This window comes from Microchirus variegatus, assembly GCF_963457635.1.
Source record: "Microchirus variegatus genome assembly, chromosome: 19".
NCBI classification, from domain to species: domain Eukaryota; kingdom Metazoa; phylum Chordata; class Actinopteri; order Pleuronectiformes; family Soleidae; genus Microchirus; species Microchirus variegatus.
In genome coordinates, this window is record NC_139820.1 from 4,574,889 (window position 1) to 4,602,824 (window position 27,936).

Here is a 27,936-nt window from a genome sequence, read left to right on the forward strand (position 1 = left end):
GCATCCATTGGGTGAGAACTAGCATAGCGAACAGCAGAGATGAAAACACTGTGGATGAGAAACAGCAGTCTTATCCAGCGGGGCTCTGTTCATTAATCCACCGGCTTGGGCAGGTCGTGGTAGTCGTTGACCTCCGGAGGGCGAGGACTGATCTCGGGTCGTTCGCCGTTGAGCTCTGCATACGCCACTGATCCCTGCTGACACGGGCGACACCTTTAATCATGTGGGTCCTGATCCTTAAAGACCAGAGCAGTTAACGCCACAGCACACATCAGCACTGTTGCTGCTAAGTGCCAGGATGACATTCAAACAATGAATTCGAGGTCCAGTGTTTAACATTTTGGGAGTTTGATTGTTTGTTGGGCAGGAATTTGTTTAAAGAAGGGGGGAAAACCGCTTCAAAATAAAACGTTTGGTTTGGTTGTCGCTAAATACTCCTATAAATATTGAGATTTTAGTCAAGTCAACTTTATTTCTAGAGCACATTTAAAAAAAAAAAAAAAAAAAAAACAAGGTTCACCAAAGTGCTTCACAGATTTGAAGTCACAGCTACATAAAAGGTATAAAATCAATTTTAAAAAAGGAACAAAGTGTGACATAATAAAATAGAACAAAGGCGAGCGGCGAATTACAATTATCCAGCCGAGATGTTACAAAACCATGGATTAGTGTCTCTAAAACCTCTGCAGTGGAAAAATGCCAATTGTTGCAATCTACAGTCTCACCACTAGATGTCACTAAATCTTGCGCCTTAAATAAATATGACATTAACACATTTCCCTGTGAACAAGTTGAAATCTGATTTTGCCAATTCATTACTAGTTACCATTACCAGTCCAGATTGGATTAGATTAGATTAGACTTTAGTATAGCAATTAAAAAAGACAGTAATCACTGGTTACCGGGCACCCAGAGATAATACGTTATACACAACCATATTTAGACCATGAGGTCACTTCCTCAACTTGTTTCATTTTTATGTTTTTTTAATCTTTTTCAAATTCTCTTTGGCTGCAATGTAGACCCATGTAAGGAGACAGCAGTATTCTGCCTGAGATGGACTCAGGAGGTAATGTGACTGGACCGCAAGCGCTGATCCGAGTGGCTGATAGGGAAGGAAGCCCCGGCCCAAAAAACTCCTTTGTTCTCGTCTGGAAACTGTGACGCGCGTTTCCCTCTCGCTCTGCATTATCAGCCTGAAAGAGGGTCAGAGTGAGCTCAGAGGCGTCTGATACAGAGACACGAGAATGATTATTGGAGAAAGTAGGAGATCATCTTTAGAAGTAAAGTAAAGACCCTTGACCCTTCTACCGAAAACATGCAACACATCCCGTCATTTGAAAATGAAGGATCTATCCTCTGACAAGGTTCCAAAGCGAGCCGAGCCGATACTAAAACGTGACATCGTCAGAGTGCTGGCCACTGATTGGTCAGAGAGTGTCGTCACTGGAAGAGTCACGAGCGCGACATCCAAATCAAAGAATCAAAACGAACAATACCGAACCGTAGATCAGTTTAAAAAGACATGGAAAAGTCCATGAAAACTTGCGTTAAGGCCCTGGTAGACTTTACGCTTTTGGAACCGCGCCCAAATACCGTGTTTTAGCCCCGCTAACCAAGCAGAAAAACCATTTCGCCAACTAAGGATAATCGTCCGAGTCTCGATCTGGCGACCTTCGAACCCGGCTGACGCCCCTGAACTCCCCTGCCCGAAGTGACCTCTCAGGTGTGAGTCGCTGAAACAAGATGTGGTCCGAGGGAGCTGTAGTATCGTTCTCGTCTTCACGTTTGGTAGGAGTTGACTTGTACCGCCACCCGATGGTGAAGCGGAATACTACAGGACCCTGACGATTTCAGTTCAGTGACTGTGTCTCGCGGCGTCTGTGCTCTGGTCACCCAGGAAGACCCTTACCCCAACCCCAACCCCAACCCTAACCCTAACCCTAATCGAACCGAAGTATCTTGTTTGTGTCGCGTAAAGCCAACGTCACGTCAGTTTTCGTGCAGCCGTGCTACGACGAGCCCGCCCACGTTGAGGCGGGACTATGAAGTCATGGAAAAACGATGTGACCGATACCAAACCGATCCGAGCCGAGTCGTGCTAGAACTGCTTAATGGAAAAGCAACGATGGACGTCCACAAGCGCCATTCGGCGAACTACGTTTGTACGTGTTTGTTTCTCAGGGCGAGACAGAACATGAGAGCGATTGCGCAGTTGATTACTCACATAGTCGTGATGATCGGCCGCACCTAAAGGAAAAATAAAACAAATTCACAAATTAGAATGGATGACCTCAGACCTTCAACGACGCGGCTGAACCTGCTGACTCACTTCTTCTACTCGTCATCTCCTGCCTGCACATGCTTCTCTGAGCAGCTCATGATTCTTTGTCACTGCCGAACAGGAAACATTAGCGGCTCTGATGTACGGTGTGATAGACATGCCCGGTGTCTGGGTGCTGTTCTAATAACAGGAAGTTCCTGCCAGTGCCAGCAGTAACAGGAAATGGTCATGGTTCTGGAGCCAGCCTGGGTAAACTTCACTTACGTTTCATCAGCAATCTCAGCAAGTTCTAAAGGTATCTCTGATAGCTTTTCTGCCACTTGGGGGCAGCGCAACAAAGCAAAAACAGAACTGTTTATCAAGTCTGAATTTATGAAGTTGATAAAAATGCCAGAGACCAAACATAAAAAGTCTTCCACTTTGCAGGGAAAATGCTATTTTGAGTATGAAATTTAACACGCAAAATCTGCTGATGTACAACAACCGTGTTTTTTTGTGTTTGTTTTTTTTCTTCATTTTAAATTGTTAACACACTATTTTAACGTGCAGTAAATCGTAAATAGTTTCCAGGAAAATGGTTAAACTCACCAGGTGGAAGGTTTTTGAGCTCGCTGTACACCGTGTCCGTGCCTTTTCGCGGCGGGGCTGGTGACATTAAATGAAAAAAATAGATTCAAAAAAATACACATTAGTCGTCGTTTGATCATCAAAACCAGTTGATGAGATACTGTCTGTCGTTAGGAAAACAAACCTAAAAATAGGCGACTTGTGTCACATTCTGTTACTTGCTATCTCTGGCCCATTGAGAGCTTTCAGAACAGGACGATAAAGAAGCATCAGAAAGACCAGAAGGCCAATTAGTTCAACCCTTCCTGTTTATACGAGATCTGCAGAGGATCTGGAAACCCCAGCACTTATTCCCCCGCATTTACACAAACCTGGAGATTGTCTTATAAACTTATGGGGGTAATTAGGCCCCTCCCAGGTCTTATCAGCGTGACAGGAATGTAGACGAGAGGCGCAGCTTCAGTCTCTGCTGTAAAGCTAGTACCAAGCAACTGCTAAAGATTAGCGGCGCTAAAGGCGCTAAAGGAGCTAACGGAGCTAACTGGTAAACAGTGCCTGGACTCCTGGAAAAACTGCGTTGGCACTTTAGAGACTCATTTTAACCTACCCAGCACTATCTAATTTAATCATCTTATTTATAATTTAGTTTGCAGCTTGTTAATAATTATACTATAATTATTTCCTAATATAATATCCCGATAACAGCTTGTTACCATGTTATGAAGTGATGCCTCACAGACATTTTCCATGGTACTAAACTAAACTATCATACATGGTGAGCACTTTTAAAGTAAAGTAACTGCTAAAGATTAGCGGCGCTAAAGGAGCTAACGGAGCTAACTGGTAAACGGTGCCTGGACTCCGGTGCCGCGGCGCGAAAAACCGCGATAGCACTTTAGAGACTCATTTTAGCGTTGATGCCAGTAACGCCGTTAACCTACCCAGCACTAGCTAATTTAATCGTCTTATTTATAATGTAGTTTGCAGCTCGATACATACATGGCGAGTACTTTAAAGTAAAGATACAAATGTAGGCAAATATACATATTAAATATACTGTACATGTGTTTACAGTCTCTGCTGTAAAGCTAGTAGCAAGCAACTGCTAAAGATTATCGGCACTAAAGGAGCTAACGGAGCTAACTGGTAAATGGTTACCAGTTACCAGACCACAAATGGAACGCAGCATTATTAAAACCATCTTTGTGTGTGTGTGTGTGTGTGTGTGTGTGTGTGTGTGTGTGTGTGTGTGTGTGTGTGTGTGTGTGTGTGTGTGTGTGTGTGTGTGTGTGAGTGTGTAAACTGTCCACCTCTGGCAGCGTCCACAGGCTGCGGATGCACCACCTCTGTGTACTCAACGTCCGGCTCGCTGGTGGACATCGCGCTGCTCACGTCCTCCTCGTCTTTGTCTGCGTTTGGGAACACGATGACGGAAAAGTCGTCGGCAAACATGCGATACAAAAAAAAAGAAAGAAAGTCAACAAAAAACCTGCTCACCTGCTTCAGGAGGTCGCTCACTCCACACGCTGACCGCAGTTCTGACCACTCTCACTGTGGGACACACAGAGACAGTATTTTGACATGTTTTAGCAGGAGATACTGATCGGAAGGAAGCTGAAAATGTCAATAATAATGTGTGATTTTTCAAAATATAAAGTCAAAAACGTGCTAAAATGAGGCAAATGGAATGAAATACAGTGAAAAGAGTTGTTTTAAATGCTAAATGTGATCATGTTTAAGGTAATTAAGGGTATTTAGTAATATATTTATGTAAGAGAATAAAAAAGTTTCTAACAATAATTGTCAGTTCAAAAGAAATACCCTTATCAGCTTTGTGCTAATGCTAATGCTATTTTTGCGTTTAAGGATTTATACTTGCAGTATGTGAAGGTCATTCTTTAAGTAAAAGGTTCACTTTTTGGGTAAATATACATATTAAATATACTGTACATGTGTTAGGGAGCTACTAGCAAGCTACTGCTTAAAGATTAGCCTAGCATGAAAACAAAAAACTGCTCAAAATTGTTTAGAGAGAAGATAAAGTTCCATTAACGAGCATGTTTATTTATTTATATGTTTATTGTTTTACCTTACCATGTTCATATAGTTGAATTAATTTTAGTGCTGGGTCTCTAAAGTAACGCTAAACTTTAAAAACAGAGGCACACATAGGCAGTACACAGGTTATCAGTAGCGCTGCTCTTTTCGTTTTAATAAACCGCTACAGTTCAACTCCAGGAGAGCTAACGGCGCTAAAGGAGCTAACGCAGCAAACAGAGCTAACTGGTAAGCGTCACGAAAAACTGAGTTACTTTACAGACTAATTTTAACAAATCGGGAGTCACGCCGTTAACGTGCCCAGCACGGTTAACGGTTTAAACAAAAACTTGTAAACATGTAAAAATGAGACAGCGACAGGGTGACAGCTAATGCTATGCTAAAGAGAATGTTGAATTTTTTTTGGATTATTTTCATGGCAGCCATTTTGTCATGAAACAGTGGGTGTGATTCATAACATTGATGAAGGGTGTGTTCTGTTTTTGCTACTTTGCAGACAAATTAATGTTCTGTCAAACTCTGGACAATTCCATCAACGCCAACCTTTTAGTATGGATGAAATGAATCTGAAATTGCAAATGTTAATAATAAATATCAATAATAAAATGCCTGTATAAATAAAACAAAAATAGTACATTTTGTGACACACACCCCCCAAACAAAAACAAAATCAGTAACAAAGGAGTGCATGTGAAGTCTTCATACTGAAGTTGTGTACTCCTTTGTTCACACAGCGACGGTTGCACAACAGATTCTGGCAAAAACAACTTCCCAGTCGGTAATGTAATCTGTAATCTCACACACAGCTCAACCAGAGCTCATGCGCTCAATTTCCTCCACCTGCTGCATGCATACAATCATATCTGGTCAGACAAAAAAAAAAAAAAAAAAAATACACAGTCCCACCCTCCATGCCCCACCATCCACCACCACTGTTTCCTGTAGACTCCATTGTTCCAGCGTTTCAAGGAAGTCTCAGTTGTGAGTTCCTTTTTTTAGGAAAAGAATCAATGTATTATGTTCGTGTGTTCCAGTCCTGCACAGTACAACTTTATTCCATCACACACACACACACACACACACACACACACTCGCTCGAGCAAAAGAAATGGTACCAACACACTTCTAAATAAAAACCAGTATTTTATTCTACAAGTCTCTCTTCCAGTGAGTCAAGGGATATCAAGCAAAAGTATATACACACATTTCCTGTCATGGCACTAAACTGTATATACAAATTATTCTGTCCAAACTATACATAACATATCTGACAATTAGACATTCTACAGGGACAAAAGTATTGGTTCACAGGTGTTTAATAAAGTCATGCACCTGTAGCAATTCAGTTTGCCTTTAAAAGCATTCTAGAAATAGTAAAAGGTCATTCTAAAGAATCACAAAAGCAGCGGAATATTTCAAACTGGCTGGGGAATAAAAATAAATAAATTCAAACACTGGAAACTTTGGCATGGGAGAGGTGAACGACGAGGACAGGTGAACGACGAGGACAGGCGAACGACGAGGACAGGCGAACGACGAGGACAGGTGAACGACGAGGACAGGAGAACTATGAGGAGAGGTGAACGTCGAGCACAGGAGAACTATGAGGACAGGTGAACGACGGGGACAGGAGAACTATGAGGAGAGTTGAACGACGAGGACAGGCGAACGTCGAGGACAGGAGAACTATGAGGACAGGGAATTTTGAGGACAGGTGAACGACGAGGACAGGAGAACTATGAGGACAGGGAATTTTGAGGATAGGTGAACGACGAGGACAGGAGAACTATGAGGAGAGATGAACTACGAGGACAGGTGAACGACGAGGACAGGCGAACGACGATAACATGCGAACGATGAGGACAGGAGAACGATGAGGACAGGTGAACGATGAGGAGAAGTGAACGACAAGGCCAGGAGAACTATATGAGGAGAGGTGAACGACAAGGACAAGTGAACGACGAGGACAGGTTAATAACGAAGACAGGTGAATGACGAGGACGGGTAAACTATGAGGAGAGGTGAACGACGAGGACAGGTGAACGTCGAGGACAGGTGAATAACGAAGACAGGCGAATGATGAGGACAGGTGAATAATGGAGACAGGGAACTATGAAGACAGGTGAACGATGAGGAGAGGTAAACAACGAGGACAGGTGAACGATGAGGAGAGGTGAACGATGAGGACAGGTGAACGATGAGAAGAGGTGAACGATGAGGACAGGTGAACGATGAGGACAGGAGAATGAATGATAACATGTATACTTCTTGTCTACCATTTTGATGGAAGACAGAGTGGAAATTCTGGAATAGAGTAAACCTACAGGATTATTATTTGTGCGTATTTACAACGGGACGTCAAAAAAACGCGAAGTTGTCCAATACTTTTGTCCATGTGTTATATAATCCTGCATAAATGCAATCATACAAACGTAGAGAACCAAAGTTAATAGACAGCAAAGTTAAAAGTGTTAAATCAAAGGCCATTTACAGTAGACAGCAGGAGGAGGGGAGAGGGAGCAACGGGGTCCTGGTTCACATCTCGACACCAAAACGCCCCTCAGTCAAAACAAAGTCCAAATTCTACAAATCCTTGGCATCATGAACACAATGACTGTTGTGTTTGTCTTTTTGCTCTAAAAGTCATTTCTATATTTTTGGTTTCAATCCCTCCCGCTGCACATCGTCATCTCTATACTGCGGCCGGGAAAGTGTAGCTGCTCCAGTTGCTGATGTCAGCGGGACGCGACGCCGCGCTACCTCGCGTCCCATTGGTCGCTCTCCCCTCCGTGCCATCATAGCGAGGCGCTGCGTCTGGAAGAAGATGATAATGGAACGCAGCTAAGCATGTTGTCGTTGTCGTCATTGACTTCTACTGCAGTGATTCCCAAAAACACTGGGTCGGGACCCACAGATGGGTCGCGGGAGACGTTGTGCGGGTCCCCAAACAAATTTGCTGAATTTTGCCAACCTTTGAGCAACCTTTAGATTTATGTGTATATGTTTGAAACGGCATGCATTAAATGAAGTTCACCAAATTAAAATGATAGCTAAATTAGTTGCTCCACGACAGTTCCAGCACGACTCGACTGTACTCTGTAGTACCTCCTTGTGGGCGACACAAACTAGTGACTTGTAAAGCAGTTTGTTTTCGGTGTAACTGAATCATTAGCATCAGTTCATTAAAAAGATTTGCTCAAAGAATCGTTCGGTACTCCGTGCACGACCGTGAGCACAGTCACTGAACTGAAATGCCACGGAACGGGTTGAGATTTGCCTCACGATTGCCAGTTTTCTGCAGCGCTGACTCCTCTGTTAAATATTGAGGAGGACAGGTGAACGACGAGGATAGGTGAACGACAAGGACAGGCGAACGACGAGGACAGGCGAACGACGAGGACAGGCGAACGACGAGGACAGGCGAACGACTAGGACAGGTGAACGACGAGGACAGGCGAACGACGAGGACAGGCGAAGGACGAGGACAGGAGAACTATGAGGACAGGTGAACGGCGAGGACAGGCGAACGACGAGGACAGGCGAACGATGAGGAAAGGTGAACGTTGAGGATAGGTGAATAAAAAGGACAGGTGAACGACGAAGACAGGTGAACAACAAAGACAGGTGAACGACGAGGACAGGTGAACAACAAAGACAGGTGAACGACGAGGACAGATGAACGACGAGGACAGGCGAACGGCGAGGACAGGCGAACGGCGAGGACAGGCGAACGACGGTTTTCAGCAGCGCTGACTCCTCAGTTAAATATTGACATTTTAGACCTTTGCTAAATGTTGAGATTAGCGCACATTTTTGGGATTTTTAAGTCTTTTTAACCGATCTACAGTTCGACAAAAGTACCAGGCGAAAAAAAAGTAGAGTCGAGCCGTGGCAAATTCGAGCTATGCTGGAACTGTGTGGTGGAAAAGTGCCGATTTGGATCACGGTAGTTTTCCAAAAGTGGGTCCTCATATAGTCAGTTTGGGAAACACTGGTAAACTGATAATATCGTTTCTGTGTCTACAATATATACACAAAACACAATGAACATGCACAAACAGACGGACAAAGACAATATGCTCACACACACCCACGCTGCACATGCATATAAACCTGAACAGGACGTTTGGTTACATGAAGGCAAGTCATCAACCACATGATAACTGCATGCATATGAGAATATTAGGACATGGACACTGGCAGTGAGACACTGTGGCTGCATGGATTCATGCTGTGACTGTTGAGATGACTGATGAGATCATGAATGGGTAACAAGAGAATAGAAACACGGAAGCTACCTGTGAATCAACGCTCAGTGCGGTCCAACAACCAAAACAACGCCATTTTGGCAGGAAGTGGCGTCTTTCACATCCACAGACATATACAACATTTATACCAGGAAACTCTCAGAATGCTACTGGCAAAGAAAAACCACATGGGTTTTGATGATATCACTGAAGCGACACAAATGATTGAAAAACAGAGCTACGTTCTGTTAGCGATGTTCTTTGCTATACACTACCGTTCAAAAGTTTGGGGTCACTTAGAAATGTCCCTATTTTTGAAGGAAAAGCACTTTTTCCAATGAATATGACATTAAATGAATCAGAAATACACTCTATACGTTGTTAATGTGGTAAACAACTATGCTAGCTGCAAACATCGTGTTTGCTAATCGCGTTAGAAGGCTATTGGATGATTAGAAAACCCTTGAAAACCCTTGTGCAATGATGCTAGCACAGCTGAAAACAGCTTTTACTGGTTCTTTGACGAAGGGCAAAATTATTATTTTGAATAAAAATCCTACTTTCTAATCTTGTCAATGTCTTGCCTATATTTGCTATGATTTTGCAACTCTTTTGATGAATAAAAGTGTGACTTTTAACGGAAAACAACCCAAAAATTGTATTGGTGACCCCATACCTTTGAACGGTAGTGTATACATGGTGGGAATTATTTTTCCTTGTCCGCTCATCAAAACATTGCGCTACTGTTTCCTGTATTACGCACGAGATGTTACACAAAAACAATAGGCAATATATACTTGACTTATGTGACTTATTTGCTGTATTGTCAATAAAGTAACAGAACTAGCTTCTTCCTTTTCGCTAACTGAATTACACGAGGCGACTGATACCGCTCGCTTGTCTGTATGCTAGCAGGACGCTGACACAGCTAGCCTAGAATCGACTGTAAACATCAGCTAAACGGCCTGTTACCTTTAAAACTCCAAGTATTTTGTACAAAACGTGTTTCTAAACTTCCCGGAGTAACCAGACAAACATTTTCAAACTCTTCACGTCTGCACCTTCAAAGGTCTCGATTCTAACGAGTCAGCGTTTTGTCGATTACTCAGCGTGAATATCAAAATATCCAAATCCTCAATGTCTTTGATCTTAGCTTCCAAACTACCGTCGCGCTTGTGCCTGCCATTCAATATAAACTCTATGGACAACAACATTCTGACCGTCTGACCAGTGGAGATACGGAGCCTAGAGCCCAAAACAGCTGAATTCGACAGTTCAAGGTGCATTATGGGATAAATCTACAGCAACTGGCCATAAAATCCTCCTAATATGTCACAGAGACTCGGGAATAATGTTCATATAACAAACTGAACTCAGTACAGTCAAAATATTTGCATTAAAAAAATCTTTTGCAGACTGCAAATCATGTTTATGCTTTGAAATCATGTTTTTAGCATGTGGCGCCACCTACCGCCCTGTACCAATCATTGCAGCCAGTAGAGTCTCAGCTGCCGCGCAACCATGGGGTTGCCAGTTACGCCAGAAAACGAAGCCTAAAAGGCCTCGGTATTTTGAATTTGAATGTAGTAACCGTTTTTGGCCACATTCTTACATATGGCGCCTTTAACAGGTGTAGCTAAATAACGGTCCATATAGTGTTTATTAAGAAAAACGTTTTCAGTGACGTCTAATGCACAAAACATGCAGAATAAGCAGGACGGGTCGCTGTCGCTAACTTCTATCGTTCCCCATCACACACACAGGAAGCAAGTAATCGAGCAAACTCACACTGACAACTCAGCAGCTGCTTGTCTTTTCCCTACAATTAAGAGAGGAGAGGTGAGAGGAGCGAGGAGGTGCTAGGCAGAGGGAAAAAAAAGAAGGTTTTTCATACATCAATACGTCAGACACAAGAGGCCTGAGTTGCCGGAGGGCTGTAGGTCTCTCTACCTCTCTTGGATTTGACGTACAGCACACACACGGCCACCAGCACCGACGCCACCAGCAGGCAAACTCCCCCGATCAGGGCTTTCTTCCACAGCGCCATGCGAACTGCAGACACAGAGAGTGGAGGTGAAGCACTTTGAAAGCACCACCGTAGCTGCTTTTCAAAACAATCCAGCGACTCTGGACTTGGCTTGGCTTAAGTCTGAAGATGTTTCACCGCTCATCCAACAGGTTTCTTTGAACAATCGCTGGAAAATTTCCGGAATTCAGAGCTGATGTGTAAAAGCTATACCAGCGATGAAGTTCTTCTACATTATTGTAGAAAAGCAAGATGGCTGGTAAGAGAACAAGTCCAGGTTAAAACTTCAAATTCAAGACTTTTAATCTGTTGGATCATGATAACATACAACCAAGTTTCAGCTGGTTTCATCAATCTTTCGACCACATTTGCCCAAATCGACATCATTTAGATCAACAAGGACTATAATAATTCTTTTAAAGGCGCCATATGTAAGAATGTGGCCAAAAACGGTTACTACATTCAAATTCAAAATACCGAGGTCTTTTAGGTTTCGTTTTCTGACGTAACTGGCAACCCCGTGGTTGCGCGGCAGCTGAGACTCTACTGACTGCAATGATTGGTAGACGGCGGTAGGTGGCGCCACATGCCATAAACATGATTTCAAAACATAAACATGATTTGCAGTCTGCAAAATATTTTTTTTTTAATGCAAATATTTTGTCTATACTGTTGTTGTTGGTGAGTTCAGTTTGTTATATGAACATTATTCCTGAGTCTCTGTGACATATTAGGAGGATTTTATGGCCAGTTGCTTTAGATTTATTACATAATGCACCTTTAAATTATAAACAAACAAACAAATTTTAAATTTAAAAGAGCTGGTTCACGTGGAACAGACTCACCCTCGACGGTGACCTTCTCACTGCGGATGGCGTTGCTGGCGTCGTTGTCCGCCTCGCAGTAGTACGTGCCGCTGTCGTCTTTGGACAGACGGTTGACCTGGTAGTGCGTGTTGTTGTCGTTGGACTTGGTCTTGAACAGCGGGAGTTTGTCCCCGACGCGGTAAAACCAGTAGGTGATGGGCGGCGAGCCTCTGGTGCCGCAGATCAGGTAGAGCCGATTTCCCTCGGAGATTTCCGGCAGGTCAGGGAGGACGGTCAGAGTCAGGTCTCTCAGTGGCTCTGGGGAAGAAAAAGAGGTCTGATTATAAGTTTTTTTGTCCACCCATATGTGCCATGTCTTATCGTCTATTTAACTATGAATGGGAACATCATTTTGAAAATCTACATCATGAACATCGTCATTTCCAGGTTTGACAAACACTGATCAACGTTTTTTTTTTACATTTTATGGACCAAACGATGAATCGATAATGGAATGGAGCTCTAACTGACACTGTGAAAAGGTAGAAGCTACATTTTCATGCTTCTTGGAACTAGCAGAGTTGCCCCCTGGTGGCTATTCAGTATAGTCTTACTTCCAGGGTTGTCCTCAACCAGGAAACCAGTAGACTACATCCATTTTTATAACACAATCTCACACAGGGACATATTGGTCTTCCTGTTACACAGCCAACCTTGAAAATGGACGAACATCGACGACTTGCTTTGAATAGTTACCGATAAGAGTAGCATTGAGTCTTCGACTGAGCGGGGCTTCCTTGCGATTATTCCTAGCCTCGCACATGTACTTCCTTATTTCATCAGGCTTGCCCATGGTGACCGTGAAAACTGCTTCCTGACTGGACCACTTGACGGTGTATGTTATCAGCGGGTCGTAATCTCTCAGCAGGGTGTAATTGATCGGGAAACTGCCAAAGTCCGAGTGACAGCGGATCTTGACAGGTTGTCCCAGGATCGCCTGACCGACCACGGAAATCTTAGGAATGGAAACAGAAACTAAAAAAAGGAGAGAGAAAAGTTATTTCTGCACGGTCCTGATAGCGCTTGTTTATGCCGGTTTATGTAGACGAACAAAACATCTCTGAAAACAATCTGGTGCTCTGCACGATGTTTTAATTCAGCAACAGAGGAAGGGGAACATTTGTTTCTATAAAACGCCGGCGACTGCACGTGTGGACGTGGACTGAAAGCAAACAGGAAGTGGACAACGGACTGCAACGGCAGCAAAACGGAGAACTTCAGCCAAAGTCTCTTTCACAAACATGGAACAGTTTTAAAAGCCAAAAGTTTTGGGTCACCTATACGATTTGTTTGTGTTTTCCATTAAAACTCACATGTTTATTCATCAAAAGAGTTGCAATATGAATAGAAAATATAGTCAAGACATTGACAGGATTAGAACTAATGATTTTAATTCAAAATAATAATTACACCCTTTCGTCAAAGAACCAGTAACAAATTTATCAAAATTATTCCTTAAGAGGTTTGCAAATATTTTCAACGACTCCTTGTTCAGGGCGATGCCGACTATTATGATGGTAAATTTCAAGTCATTCCGAGATACTTTTTGTTTTTGAGACTAAAGTCAGCTCACTGTCAGAAAGTGCATCAGGGCAAATGGATAATTTCCTGAATTTAAAAAATTCATTAAAATTATTCCTTAAGAGGTTTGCAAATATTTTCAACGGATCCTTGTTCAGGGCGATGCCGTCTATTACGATGGTAAATTTCATGTCATTCCGAGATACTTTTTGTTTTTGAGACCTAAGTCAGCTCACTCTTTTTGCTGAATTTCAAAAAATCATAAAAATTATTCCTTAAGAGGTTTGCAAATATTTTAAACAGATCCTTGTTCAGGGCGATGCCGACTATCATGATGGTAAATTTCAAGTCATTCCCAGATATTTTTTGTTTTTTTGATGAATCGATGATCAACATAACCGTTAGTTGCAGCCCTACTGTACATTAGCTCTGAAGTAATCTCACCTTTAGGACGCACGGTCAGGGTTTCACTGCGTTTCTTGATGCCTTTGGCTTGAGCCTCACAGGTGTAGTTGAAATCAAAGAGCAGGGCTTTGCCAGAAAATACTCCCGGTTTGGTGGCGTGCAGAGGACTGTCAGGCGGCTCCAGAGTGTAAATCAGCTCTTCCTTCTTGATTCTCTCAGACGCAAAGCTCTCACTGTTGCAGGTCAGTGACATTAAGTCCCTTTGAAAGACCTCAGCAGGGAGCATGGTGAGAGTGGGCGATGAAAACAGTTCTGTGGATCGTCGTCAAAAACAAACAGCAAGTCATGCAATCAATGCGTTTTATGGGCATGCACATTTGTGAGTCATCAGCATAAGTAGTGAATTTAATATAATATAAGTGGAGAAACACAGCTTTATTGTGTCTGTACAACGGCGTGAACGTGCACATGCAGGCGATTGCTCACTCACCAGTCACTGAGATCGTCTTTGTGGTGACTTTCACCACATTTCCCTTCTCTAATCTGCACTCGAATTCCCCCGGGTCCTTCGCCAGCGCGACCATGGTGTGGTTGACTCTGTTTTCGCCGCTGCTGAGAAGTCTGGTCCCGTGGCTCAGGTACAAGTAGACGGGCGTATTCCCGGAGCCGTGCAGAGCGTTTCTGACGGTGCACGCGATGCTGAGCCGGTCTCCTTCGTAGACTTTGAACGCAGGGTCGATCTCCAAAACGGGTGCGATGGACAACTCTAGTTTTAGTAAGTTTGGACACAGAGAGCAAATCCCACTCTCTATTAATAATGCTAATCCCAAATGAGCTACATGTCAAGAAAGAACATCTGAAACATCTGATCTGATTTAATCATTTTCAATAGTTAACACCAGGGCAGAATTCAAAAATCTTCAATCAACACTTCATCGGGAGATTTGGCATGGGACTGGAGCTACAGTATGTGCGACGTTTGATTTAAATGTATACAAGGGAAGTAGGATTTCCTTGGATTGCCGGGACAAACCAACTCCCGTTTTGAGACCCATTTGTTTGCGATTTGACCAACGCCATGGTCAGGTTTTGAAACTGGAATCTGCGCTCAGGCACTTATTGGTTGGTACAAGGGAACCGTATCTATGTTCCCTGGGTTCTACGTTCCCGGGGAACATAGGACCCGGGGAACATAGATACGGTTACCCTTTCTCTAAAAAAGGGTTCTATGTTCCCCGCTGTTCACCCAAAAGGACCCGGGGAACATAGGACCCTACCCCGTACCCGTACCCGTACCCCAACCCCAACCCCAACCCCAACCCTTACCCTTACCCTTACCCTTACCCTCACCCTAACCCTAACTCTACCCTACCCTAACCGGAACCCCAACCCCAACCCTAACCCTTTACCCTGGAGCTCCACACACAGGCTTCCACAAAGTGGGGAACATCGGACCCTTTTTTTAAAAAAAAGGTCAGAAGCTCCCCGATCGGGGAACATAGGACCCGGGGAACATAGGTACGGCCCCGGTACAAGCTGTCAATCACACTGGTGTCCACTTATATTTGCCATTGGAACACAATTCTCAAAATGGACGTCATATTCATACTGAAGAATATTGAGATGTTTGCTGATGTTTCCCATAGACTTCCATTCAAGTAGAGTTCTGTCTGCAAGCCAACACTATCGCCCCCTGGGGGTTATACAATAAACTGTTTTGTTCCCACGTTCTCTTGTTATCGTGGGATCAAAACTGTTCTGATGCCACGATAACAAGATACTGAACAGTGTCAGATTCATGATCACACTGATTGACCCCTCAAGTACCGCCAACGATTTGTTGGTTTCGGCGACAGGGATGGACATTCAGTACGGTCAGGATTAAAAAATAAAAAAAAATCGACTTACCTTTGACCGAAACAGTGACAGTGTCGCTTTCGTTGGACTTGAAGGAGTCGGGCACTACCAGGACAGCGTAGGCACAGTGGACTTTGTGGGAGCCGACGTTGCGCAAATGAAACTTGGCTTCCAATTGGTTGGAGTTGACCAGGTTCTCCAGGATCACCTTGGAGTCCTCGTAGAAGTAGAAGAAAATGGAGCCCGTCTCGCCGGGCGCCGTACACCGGGCGGTCACCTCCTCCCCTTCGCTGACCGCGTCCTTGTTAAGATGGAGAACAGGTTTGGACAGACCTGGAACAAAAGACAACACGTTTGTGGTCTACGATGCAACTCGATACCTACTTTTGCATGTTTTCAGATCGCGGTAGAAAGCCCCGGAGAACCCCCAGAGAGAACCCTACACACCCGGGTCGAGAACATGCAAAACCCTTACCCGTAACTGTGAGTTTGGTGGCTTGGCTCGTCATCTCCTTGCCCTCGATGTTGATCTTGCACTTGTACTTGCCAGAGTTGGAGACTTTGGCACCGGGCATCAGGTACAGCAGATCCCCGGCGGTGCTGGACGTCTTGGTGTAGACCTTGTTGCTGCCCTTGTAGATGGTGTACTCGCGGCTCAGCGCCTCCTGCCCCGAGCTGCTGACCGTGGCTTTGCAACGCACGGTCACGTTGGTGTCGCGGGTCACGTCAGAACCGGGCTCGACGGACAGCGCGATGTTTCTTATCGTGAACTCTGAGGAGGGCGAATTCAAATAAACGTATTAGACTTGGTATTGAAGCTGATCGCCAAACTTGGACCATACCAACAGTCCAAATGATGATATAATTACCACAATATAATCACGATTCCAATCTTAGAACTTAGTTCTGGCTCATTAGGACCAGGTTTTGGTCTCAATGAGGACTATTGGTCCTGACTAAGTCTGTGTTTATGCCAGAAAAGGTCCTGAAGAGTGTATATCATAGGATATCGCGGGCCCCCCCGAGCTGATAGGGGGGCCCCCCGACACTTGGATCCTGAGGGCTGTTTTAACTGAAATGTGCAGTGACCAGCCGCCTCCCCGTCCCCCTTAAACAACAATGGGCGATTTAAAAGCTATTTACAGTATTTTATTGTTCTTTACATTTATATTTTCACAAACTTTTTAATTACAAGGTTTTTCCATGTTATTTCATTCATTTTGAAAAAAAATAAAATATATATTTTGAACTCGTACATTTTTCGTTGGTGTCAGATTATTTACAACATAATGGTGATGAACATTGGTTGGAAGGAAGGGCCCCCTGGGAATTTTTGCTTATAGGGCCCCTACAGACTCTAGAATCGCCCCTGTTTACACGTACGTAACCGTTTACATGGAGTTTGCTGAGTTAGCCTCAGGACTGAGTCAAATTTCCTTTCCTGAGTCATTTTGCCGGAGTAAATGCTCGTCACATGGGAAGCTGATGTGTTCCAGTGGAATTTCATCAGCGTCCTTTTAGGATATGAGTCTCAAACACGACACAATAACCTCCGTGATCTGTTAAAGAAGAATGTCAGTAGACTGACTGTTGACTGAAAAGCCTGCTTATTTACAATATTTAAGAACTTTTGCTTCAGAGTCTGTCTTGTTGTTTATGTATTAATTAATCGCTATATGTTCCCCCTTAATTGTAAATGGTTCTAACCACCTGTTACATGTTTGCTTGTCCAGTCCATGTGGTTATTCTTTGCAGAATCTTTGCATTGGCTTTACTTTACGTTTGGACTGACTCATGCCTTCCATGTGAGGACGGGGAGGCGTGTGACGTTTCCTGCCACAACATTTCCACCACACCAAACACCGACCATGAGAAAGTTCTGATAACAGCAGCAGTTTCCACTCACTGACCACACGGTTCACACTCTCGCCCTGTTTAAGTTGAAGTGTTGCTTTCGTTTTTGCTTCATCTCGAACTCTCCTGTGACCAATGTTAGGTTATGTCTTTATGTTAAGTTGGTTTCAGAGTGTTATTTTTGTTTTGAGGTATTTGTTGATGATTATAAAACTAATTTTCAGCCAAAATTTCACGAGCATAAACAGCTAATACTAGCAATTGTCAGTTTACCTTTAAAAAGTATTCTGTTTATCAATGTTTTCTGCAATCCAGGACACTTTAATTTTGTTAATTATAAGGCTGACATTTTAGCTGTGGTATGTTTATTTAACTAGCTCAAAGCTAAAAAAAAATAATAATAATTTTATTTACTATTTGGCCTGATTGTATTTATTTTATAATTAGCAGGGGCAACGAAAAGCATTCTGCTTTAGTAAAAAACAGACCCCGGAAAAAAAAAATTGGTATAAACAGACCCCGGAAAAAATCTTTAGTACAAACACACTCCGAAAAAAGTCGTAAAAACAGACCAGAAAAAAAAAATCTTGTAAAAACAGACCCCGAAAAATATTTAGCATAAACAGACTCCGAAAAAAAGTACTAAAAGCAGACCCGAAAAAAAAATCTTGTAAAAACAAACCCAGGAATTTCTTTTTTTGTAAAAACAGACCGCGAAAAGAAATATTTCGTATAAACAGACCCGAAAAAAATCTTGTAAAAACAGACCCCAATTTATTTTTTTGAAAAACAGACCCAGAAAAAAAAATAATACAAACAGACCCTCTGAAAAAAATAGTTCGTATAGACAGACCCCGAAAAAAATATTTCGTACAAACGGAACCCGAAAAAAAGTTATAAAAACAGACCTGAAAAAAAAAATCTTGTAAAAATAGACTCTGAAAAAAAAATGTTTTTGTATAAACAGACCCCGATAAAAAACATTCGTACAAACAGACTCCGAAAAAATTAAGTAAAAACAGACCCCCCAAAAAATCTTCTAAAAGTAGACCCCGGAATTTTTTTCTTTTTTTTTGGAAAAACAGACTGCAACATTTTTTTTAGTATAAACGGGCAAAAAAATCGTATAAAAAAAAACAATTTTTTTTTTCTGTAAAAACAGACCCAGAAAAAAAACATTTTAAAACAGACCCTCTGAAAAATAGTAGTAAAAACAGACCCCGAAAAAAAAAATATTCTGGAGAAAAGCGAAAAAAAAATCTCGTAAAAACAGATTCCGAAAAAAGTCTCAATATAAACTGTCAAAATATATATAATGATATTTTTGATACAAGAACTGAAACTTGATCCTTTCAGCAGCGTTTTGGGAAAGATGAAGGGGAAAGGTACGTCCAGCAGATGGCAGCATTTCCCATGGTGCAGTTACTGATTAACACAGGTGTGAGGTTTTCCTCTGTGTTTTTAATGAGGACATGAAGGTTCATTAATCACAGGTGAGGCTGCTCCTGCACAGCGACACTGACTTAAAGGGCGCGGTAGACTTTCCGTGACTTGGTACATTCCACTCTGCCCCTCGGTGTGGATTTATTTAAAATGTTCCACTTTGTTTGTTTGTTTTTTTTACCAGTCGGAGCTTCCGACGCCAGAAGCGGCAGAGAGAGGACGAGAAACAGCGAGGACGAACATGTGGTAAATAAACGACACGGAACACATTTCTGAGTTTTTTTGTTCTGTTGACGCTCGGTTCTCTCTGTTGTTAACACAGGTGTTTAATTACACCTGCTGCTGCTGCTAATGTGACGTCACTGCTCCGCCATGCACTGTGTTGTCAATGCAACTGTCACAATGAGTCACGAAGTATTAGTCAAAAAATGTCCTAGCATCGTATATCATCAAAAAAAATGTTGACATTTAAACTGTCAAACATTTCTATCAAAAAATGCCCATATATAAACTGTGAAAAACGTCCTACTATAGTATGTCAACAAAAACTGTTGAAATTGAAACTGTCAAACATTTCTTATCCTATGTCAACAAAAACTGTCCAAATTTAAACTGTCAAAAATGTCCTAGTATAGTGTCATCAAAAAATGCTCATATATAAACTATGAAAAATGTTCTAGTATAGTATGTCAACCAAAACTGTCCAATTTTAAACTGAGAAATGTCCTTACATAGTATGTCAACAAAAAATGTTGAAATTTAAACTGTCAAACATTTCTTATTATCGTATGTCATCAAAAATGCCCAAATATAATCTGTCAAAAATGTCCTAACATAGTATGTCAATCAAAAATGTCCAAATTTAAACTGTAAAAAATGTCTTAGTGTAGTATGTCATCCAAAAAATGCTCAAATATAAACTGTGATAAATGTCCTAGTATAGTATGTCTTAAAAAATGTAAGAATATAAAATGTCCTAGTATCATATGTCAACCAAAAATGTCAAAATTGAAACTGTCAAAAATGTCCAAATATAGTATGAAACAAAAACTGTCAAAAATGTCCTATTAAAGTATGTCAACAAAAACTGTCTAAATTTAAACTGTCAAAAATGTCCTAATAGTCTGTCAACAAAAACTGTCCAAATTTGAACTGTCAAAAATGTCCTAGTCAAGTATGTCATCAAAAACTGTCATAAATGTCCTAGTAAAGTATGTCATCAAAAACTGTCATAAATGTCCTAATATAGTATGTCATCAAAACTGTCCAAATTTAAACTGTCAAAAATGTCCAAATATAGTATGTCAAACAAAAACTGTCAAAAATGTCCTAGTAAAGTATGTCATCAAAAACTGTCAAAAATGTCCTATTAAAGTATGTCAACAAAAACTGTCTAAATTTAAACTGTCAAAAATGTCCTATTAAAGTATGTCAACAAAAACTGTCTAAATTTAAACTGTCAAAAATGTCCTATTAAAGTATGTCAACAAAAACTGTCTAAATTTAAACTGTCAAAAATGTCCTCATATAGTATGTCATCAAAAACTGTCCAAATTTGAACTGTCAAAAATGTCCTAGTAAAGTATGTCATCAAAAACTGTCAAAAATGTCCTAGTATAGTGTCATCAAAAAATGCTCATATATAAACTATGAAAAATGTTCTAGTATAGTATGTCAACCAAAACTGTCCAATTTTAAACTGAGAAATGTCCTTACATAGTATGTCAACAAAAAATGTTGAAATTTAAACTGTCAAACATTTCTTATTATCGTATGTCATCAAAAATGCCCAAATATAATCTGTCAAAAATGTCCTAACATAGTATGTCAATCAAAAATGTCCAAATTTAAACTGTAAAAAATGTCTTAGTGTAGTATGTCATCCAAAAAATGCTCAAATATAAACTGTGATAAATGTCCTAGTATAGTATGTCTTAAAAAATGTAAGAATATAAAATGTCCTAGTATCATATGTCAACCAAAAATGTCAAAATTGAAACTGTCAAAAATGTCCAAATATAGTATGAAACAAAAACTGTCAAAAATGTCCTATTAAAGTATGTCAACAAAAACTGTCTAAATTTAAACTGTCAAAAATGTCCTAATAGTCTGTCAACAAAAACTGTCCAAATTTGAACTGTCAAAAATGTCCTAGTCAAGTATGTCATCAAAAACTGTCATAAATGTCCTAGTAAAGTATGTCATCAAAAACTGTCATAAATGTCCTAATATAGTATGTCATCAAAACTGTCCAAATTTAAACTGTCAAAAATGTCCAAATATAGTATGTCAAACAAAAACTGTCAAAAATGTCCTAGTAAAGTATGTCATCAAAAACTGTCAAAAATGTCCTATTAAAGTATGTCAACAAAAACTGTCTAAATTTAAACTGTCAAAAATGTCCTATTAAAGTATGTCAACAAAAACTGTCTAAATTTAAACTGTCAAAAATGTCCTATTAAAGTATGTCAACAAAAACTGTCTAAATTTAAACTGTCAAAAATGTCCTCATATAGTATGTCATCAAAAACTGTCCAAATTTGAACTGTCAAAAATGTCCTAGTAAAGTATGTCATCAAAAACTGTCATAAATGTCCTAATATAGTATGTCATCAAAAACTGTCCAAATTTGAACTGTCAAAAATGTCCTAGTAAAGTATGTCATCAAAAACTGTCATAAATGTCCTAATATAGTATGTCATCAAAAACTGTCCAAATTTAAACTGTCAAAAATGTCCTAGTAAAGCATGTCATCAAAAACTGTCAAAAATGTCCTAGTATAGTATGTCATCAAAACTGTCCAAATTTAAACTGTCTAAACTGTCTTAGTAAAGTATGTCATCAAAAAATGCCCATATATAAACTGTCAAAAATGTCCAAATATAGTATGTCAACAAAAACTGTCAAAAATGTCCTAGTAAAGTATGTCATCAAAAATTGTCCAAATATAAACTGTGAAACATGTCATAGTAAAGTATGTCATCAAAAGATGGCCAAATATAAACAGTCAAAAATGTCCAAATATAGTATGTCAACCAAAACTGTCAAAATGTCCTAGTAAAGTATGTCATCAAAAGATGGCCAAATATAAACAGTCAAAAATGTCCTATTAAAGTATGTCAACAAAAACTGTCTAAATTTAAACTGTCAAAAATGTCCTATTAAAGTATGTCAACAAAAACTGTCTAAATTTAAACTGTCAAAAATGTCCTATTAAAGTATGTCAACAAAAACTGTCTAAATTTAAACTGTCAAAAATGTCCTCATATAGTATGTCATCAAAAACTGTCCAAATTTGAACTGTCAAAAATGTCCTAGTAAAGTATGTCATCAAAAACTGTCAAAAATGTCCTAGTATAGTGTCATCAAAAAATGCTCATATATAAACTATGAAAAATGTTCTAGTATAGTATGTCAACCAAAACTGTCCAATTTTAAACTGAGAAATGTCCTTACATAGTATGTCAACAAAAAATGTTGAAATTTAAACTGTCAAACATTTCTTATTATCGTATGTCATCAAAAATGCCCAAATATAATCTGTCAAAAATGTCCTAACATAGTATGTCAATCAAAAATGTCCAAATTTAAACTGTAAAAAATGTCTTAGTGTAGTATGTCATCCAAAAAATGCTCAAATATAAACTGTGATAAATGTCCTAGTATAGTATGTCTTAAAAAATGTAAGAATATAAAATGTCCTAGTATCATATGTCAACCAAAAATGTCAAAATTGAAACTGTCAAAAATGTCCAAATATAGTATGAAACAAAAACTGTCAAAAATGTCCTATTAAAGTATGTCAACAAAAACTGTCTAAATTTAAACTGTCAAAAATGTCCTAATAGTCTGTCAACAAAAACTGTCCAAATTTGAACTGTCAAAAATGTCCTAGTCAAGTATGTCATCAAAAACTGTCATAAATGTCCTAGTAAAGTATGTCATCAAAAACTGTCATAAATGTCCTAATATAGTATGTCATCAAAACTGTCCAAATTTAAACTGTCAAAAATGTCCAAATATAGTATGTCAAACAAAAACTGTCAAAAATGTCCTAGTAAAGTATGTCATCAAAAACTGTCAAAAATGTCCTATTAAAGTATGTCAACAAAAACTGTCTAAATTTAAACTGTCAAAAATGTCCTATTAAAGTATGTCAACAAAAACTGTCTAAATTTAAACTGTCAAAAATGTCCTATTAAAGTATGTCAACAAAAACTGTCTAAATTTAAACTGTCAAAAATGTCCTCATATAGTATGTCATCAAAAACTGTCCAAATTTGAACTGTCAAAAATGTCCTAGTAAAGTATGTCATCAAAAACTGTCATAAATGTCCTAATATAGTATGTCATCAAAAACTGTCCAAATTTGAACTGTCAAAAATGTCCTAGTAAAGTATGTCATCAAAAACTGTCATAAATGTCCTAATATAGTATGTCATCAAAAACTGTCCAAATTTAAACTGTCAAAAATGTCCTAGTAAAGCATGTCATCAAAAACTGTCAAAAATGTCCTAGTATAGTATGTCATCAAAACTGTCCAAATTTAAACTGTCTAAACTGTCTTAGTAAAGTATGTCATCAAAAAATGCCCATATATAAACTGTCAAAAATGTCCAAATATAGTATGTCAACAAAAACTGTCAAAAATGTCCTAGTAAAGTATGTCATCAAAAATTGTCCAAATATAAACTGTGAAACATGTCAAAGTAAAGTATGTCATCAAAAGATGGCCAAATATAAACAGTCAAAAATGTCCAAATATAGTATGTCAACCAAAACTGTCAAAATGTCCTAGTAAAGTATGTCATCAAAAGATGGCCAAATATAAACAGTCAAAAATGTCCTATTAAAGTATGTCAACAAAAACTGTCTAAATTTAAACTGTCAAAAATGTCCTATTAAAGTATGTCAACAAAAACTGTCTAAATTTAAACTGTCAAAAATGTCCTATTAAAGTATGTCAACAAAAACTGTCTAAATTTAAACTGTCATAAATGTCCTAATATAGTATGTCATCAAAACTGTCCAAATTTAAACTGTCAAAAATGTCCTAGTAAAGTATGTCATCAAAAACTGTCAAAAATGTCCTCGTAAAGTATGTCAACAAAAACTGTCTAAATTTAAACTGTCAAAAATGTCCCAATATAGTATGTCATCAAAACTGTCCAAATTTAAACTGTCTAAACTGTCTTAGTAAAGTATGTCATCAAAAAATGCCCATATATAAACTGTCAAAAATGTCCAAATATAGTATGTCAACAAAAACTGTCAAAATGTCCTAGTAAAGTATGTCATCAAAAATTGTCCAAATATAAACTGTGAAACATGTCATAGTAAAGTATGTCATCAAAAGATGGCCAAATATAAACAGTCAAAAATGTCCAAATATAGTATGTCATCAAAAACTGTCAAAATATAAACTTTTAAATGTCCTGATCCACTTTGCTATTATTGTGCAGCTCAGTTAAGAATCTTATTGTTTTGCTTTAACCAAAGTCAGTCTCTTCTCTGGAAGGAGATGGAGGAACTCCAGCTTAACGTGACCCTTTCTACAAACCTGTATTCAGCAAATGCCAAAAAATAAATAAATAAACAAAAAAAAACAAAAAAACGTTAAGCATCCTTTCAATGTCAAAATCATAGAAAAACTAATGACCATGAATTGTCTCTCAGTGATATCAGTGCCTGATGGATGCATGAGCAGAGACATGGAGAGAACATCTCCATCAGAACCACTAATACCTAATTGAAATGACTGCGATACAAAAGGCTGATGAGAACATGTATAACTCTCCCACAGCCATTTTTTACCCACATTATTTTAAGATTAAAAAAATAATAATCAACAAATATTTGTAGTTTTAGGTTTATATTATTGGCAAAAAGAATGATGGCCCTTTCATGGAAAAACATCAGAAGACTAATAGTGGACAGATGTTTGTCTGAGCTGTATACAACTCTCCCATTACAAAATATTACCTATACAATAAAACACCAACATAATTCTTTTTTACCAGATTTGGGATCCATTTATTTACTAAAAAACAGGAAGTGATGAGATACATATGATGGAAGTTTCCAGTAGACATGTAAATAGTTACGCTTACCCAGTGAATATTACAACACAGATGCATCTTTATATAACTTTTTTTTACTCTTTTATTAAGACTATTGACTCATTAACCTGATCCCCAACCAAGAACAGGATATAAATGAACATGTTTGTTCGATGCTTATGATTGTGCTTCCTTTGTTATGTTGTGAAAACAATAAAAAGAATGTTGACAAAAAAAAGAAATGTCTTAGTCTAGTATGTTGGCGTGATTGTAGGACGTATTGACACTGTTGTGGACGTAAGATTGTTCAAACTAAATTCACTATTGAGTTAGGTTACATAATAAATCTAATGTTTTGAGTGAATAAGAAATAAAAACTACTTAAGTAACTACTTTAAAGTAAACAAGTAAACAGACGCATGACACATTGGACACTTTGTTTAACAAGTGAAATGTTTGCAGGCGAAAGCCTCGTCTCTCTGTTTATAGAGTAGGAGTTCCTCCAACCTGTGCACTTCCTGGAAGAGGAGGAGCTAAACTAGTGACGCTCACACATTCGTCATGTGCTGATCATGTTTAAGCAGCAGTTACTAAACAAACACCTGGACCCAAAAACCTCATTTTAGTGAACAGAAAAAAATGCCTCCAAGCCCTTTACCACCTCTAGGGAGCCAGGGACCGACATGTTGTGGACTGGAACAATGTCGCGGGTTGTGGAACCAAAGCCTCTGGACCGGAACGACCCCGCAGTTGTGGAACCGAACTTGCTGGACCTGCCACAATGGTGGGTTTTGTGCCAGTCCCGCAGGTTCAGTTCCACAACTGCTGGGTCGTTCCAGTCCGGTGGTTTTGGTTCCACAAACGTGGCCCAGAACGTTACGGGACCCAACCTGGCAACCCTCGTGCTTCACGCAGCCCCCAGCCACTGTGGAAATCCAACGTGGAAACCCAACCTGGCAACCCTCGCGCTGTACGCAGCCCCAGCGGTGGTGGAAACCCAACCTGGCAACCCTCGCGCTGCGCGCAGCCCCAGCCGTGGTGGAAACCCAACCTGGCAACCCTCGCACTGCACGCAGCCCCAGCCGTGGTGGAAACCCAACCTGGCAACCCTCGCGCTATACGCAGCCCCAGCCGTGGTGGAAACCCAACCTGGCAACCCTCGCACTGCATGCAGCCCCAGCCATTGTGGAAAACCAACCTGGCAACCCTGACCAAAAAAAAAAAAAAAAAAAAATCACCTGAACCAGATTTTGTGAACCCCAACCTGGCAACCATCACCGCTCCCATTCCACCAGTCACCACTACCACCACCACCACACCACCACCACACACATTTCACCCCCACACCAGTGACCCATCACCACTACACACAACCCCCACACCAGTGAACCGACGCGCAACTCGACACGCAACGCAACCGACGCGGAACCGAACTCACGACCTTGTGAACCGAGCACTAACCCCAATCTTGGGTGAGTACAACACCGCTACGCCACCGATTCCTGAAATATACAGGGCTTTTCGTCCCCTTTCAATCTCAATTTGCATGTTGGACTTTGAAAAATTTCGTTCTTCGTAAGAATCGAACCCACGACCTCAAAACTTGAATTCAGCGTTCTTACCAACTGAGCCATCAATTCTGACATTTGTCTATGTTTTCGGCGACTTTTGACTGTTTTTACACTGAATCTGAAACTAAAAGAAAGCATGACTGTGGGATTTGAACTCATAACCTCAGGGACACAAGTCATCTGCCAACAGTCTGAGCTATTTGTCCAGATACAAACATTGACATTTCTGGTAATCTTATCTTTTCTGTTTTGGTCAGAGTTTTTCCAAGTGCTCAAATTTTTTTCAAAACTCTCCGGACTCTTTTGTCAGGTGTTCGTCAGAATCTGAAGTTTCAAAAAACAAAACTATAAATCTGGGCTTCTCGGGAATCGAACCCCAGACTCCTGCTCCATGAGGCAGTGACAAACTCATAGAGCTATACGATTCGACAAGAAATTTTCCGGGTTTGTTTTATTTGATTCATCCGCTTGTCATATTGGTATAGGTGCAAACAGTCAAAACCTCATTAAACCAAACCAGCATCTGTGGTGGACCGGTCCAACTGCCTGACTGGGACAAACCTTGTCACCTTGTGTTACTCAAAACAAGCGAGAGGTTGTAGTCAACCAGTCAGGCAGTTGGACCGGTCCATCACAGCAAGGTTGTTCTGGTCCGGGCAGGTTCAGCTTCACAACCCCGTCCAAAATGTTAGGAAGGAACCACTATTACACTCTTGTGGAATTTAGAGCGTCCAATTTGCTTAATCCTGAAGACTTTTGATTGTGGAAGGAAACTTAAGGAAAGTAAATTTAATCATCATCAGCATCAAAGTATCGCGATTAAATCAGATTGCGTAACCTCCCGCTTTCATGTAAAGCTCTACTCACGTCGCTGTGCGTCCACTTCTGTCCCTGGATGGAAGTCTTGGAAGAAGATAACAAAGATTCACCAGATTAGAAACCCCCCCAAAAAAAATAAAACAATAAATCCACAGAGAAGTTCCTAAGAGAAGAAGGTTAAGAGTCTTACAGCTGGACAGGAGCGTGAAGGTGAGCAGTCGTCGAAGAACCATCCTGTCTGAGGAACGCTGAGGCGTTCGCTGCTGCTGCTGCTGCTGAGACGTTGACCGACTTGTGAAGAGCCTGGACCAAAGTTAGTGAGTGTGTGAGTGTGTGTGTGGGGTAGAAGTGGACGCGGA

At 40.3% G+C, this 27,936-nt stretch overlaps 1 protein-coding gene across 4 annotated transcripts; it reads right to left on the reverse strand.

Annotated features, from left to right (window-relative positions):
* LOC310940888 (platelet endothelial cell adhesion molecule-like) lies at positions 1-27,875 on the reverse strand. 4 transcript variants are annotated; one of them, XM_083905928.1, is made up of 14 exons: positions 27,768-27,875; positions 27,626-27,661; positions 16,307-16,603; positions 15,883-16,164; positions 14,465-14,740; positions 14,014-14,286; positions 12,745-13,023; positions 12,028-12,306; positions 11,107-11,208; positions 4,349-4,402; positions 4,162-4,260; positions 2,873-2,929; positions 2,228-2,250; positions 1-194 (listed from the first exon to the last, which is right to left on the reverse strand). In XM_083905928.1, the coding sequence occupies exons 1-14, from the start codon at positions 27,808-27,810 to the stop codon at positions 93-95; spliced, it is 2,202 nt and encodes a 733-aa protein (XP_083762054.1). In that variant the 5' UTR covers positions 27,811-27,875; the 3' UTR covers positions 1-92. The 4 variants fall into 4 exon arrangements, with proteins under 4 accessions (XP_083762054.1, XP_083762055.1, XP_083762057.1 ...); XM_083905929.1 differs by lacking the exon at positions 11,107-11,208; XM_083905931.1 differs by lacking the exons at positions 1-194; positions 2,228-2,250; positions 2,873-2,929; positions 4,162-4,260; positions 4,349-4,402 and adding exons at positions 7,714-7,723; positions 10,945-10,975 and having other exon boundaries at positions 11,051-11,208.
* Positions 27,876-27,936: the final 61 nt, after the last annotated feature.

Coding starts and splice junctions, on each gene's coding strand:
- LOC310940888 (XM_083905928.1), bottom strand. CDS start 27,810: ATGGTTCTTCGACGACTGCTCACCTTCACGCTCCTGTCCAGCT. Junction 16,165..16,306: donor CACCAAACTCACAGTTACGG/GTAAGGGTTTTG, acceptor CTTTTGTTCCAG/GTCTGTCCAAACCTGTTCTC. Junction 4,403..11,106: donor GTACGTCAAATCCAAGAGAG/GTAGAGAGACCT, acceptor TGTGTCCCACAG/TGAGAGTGGTCAGAACTGCG.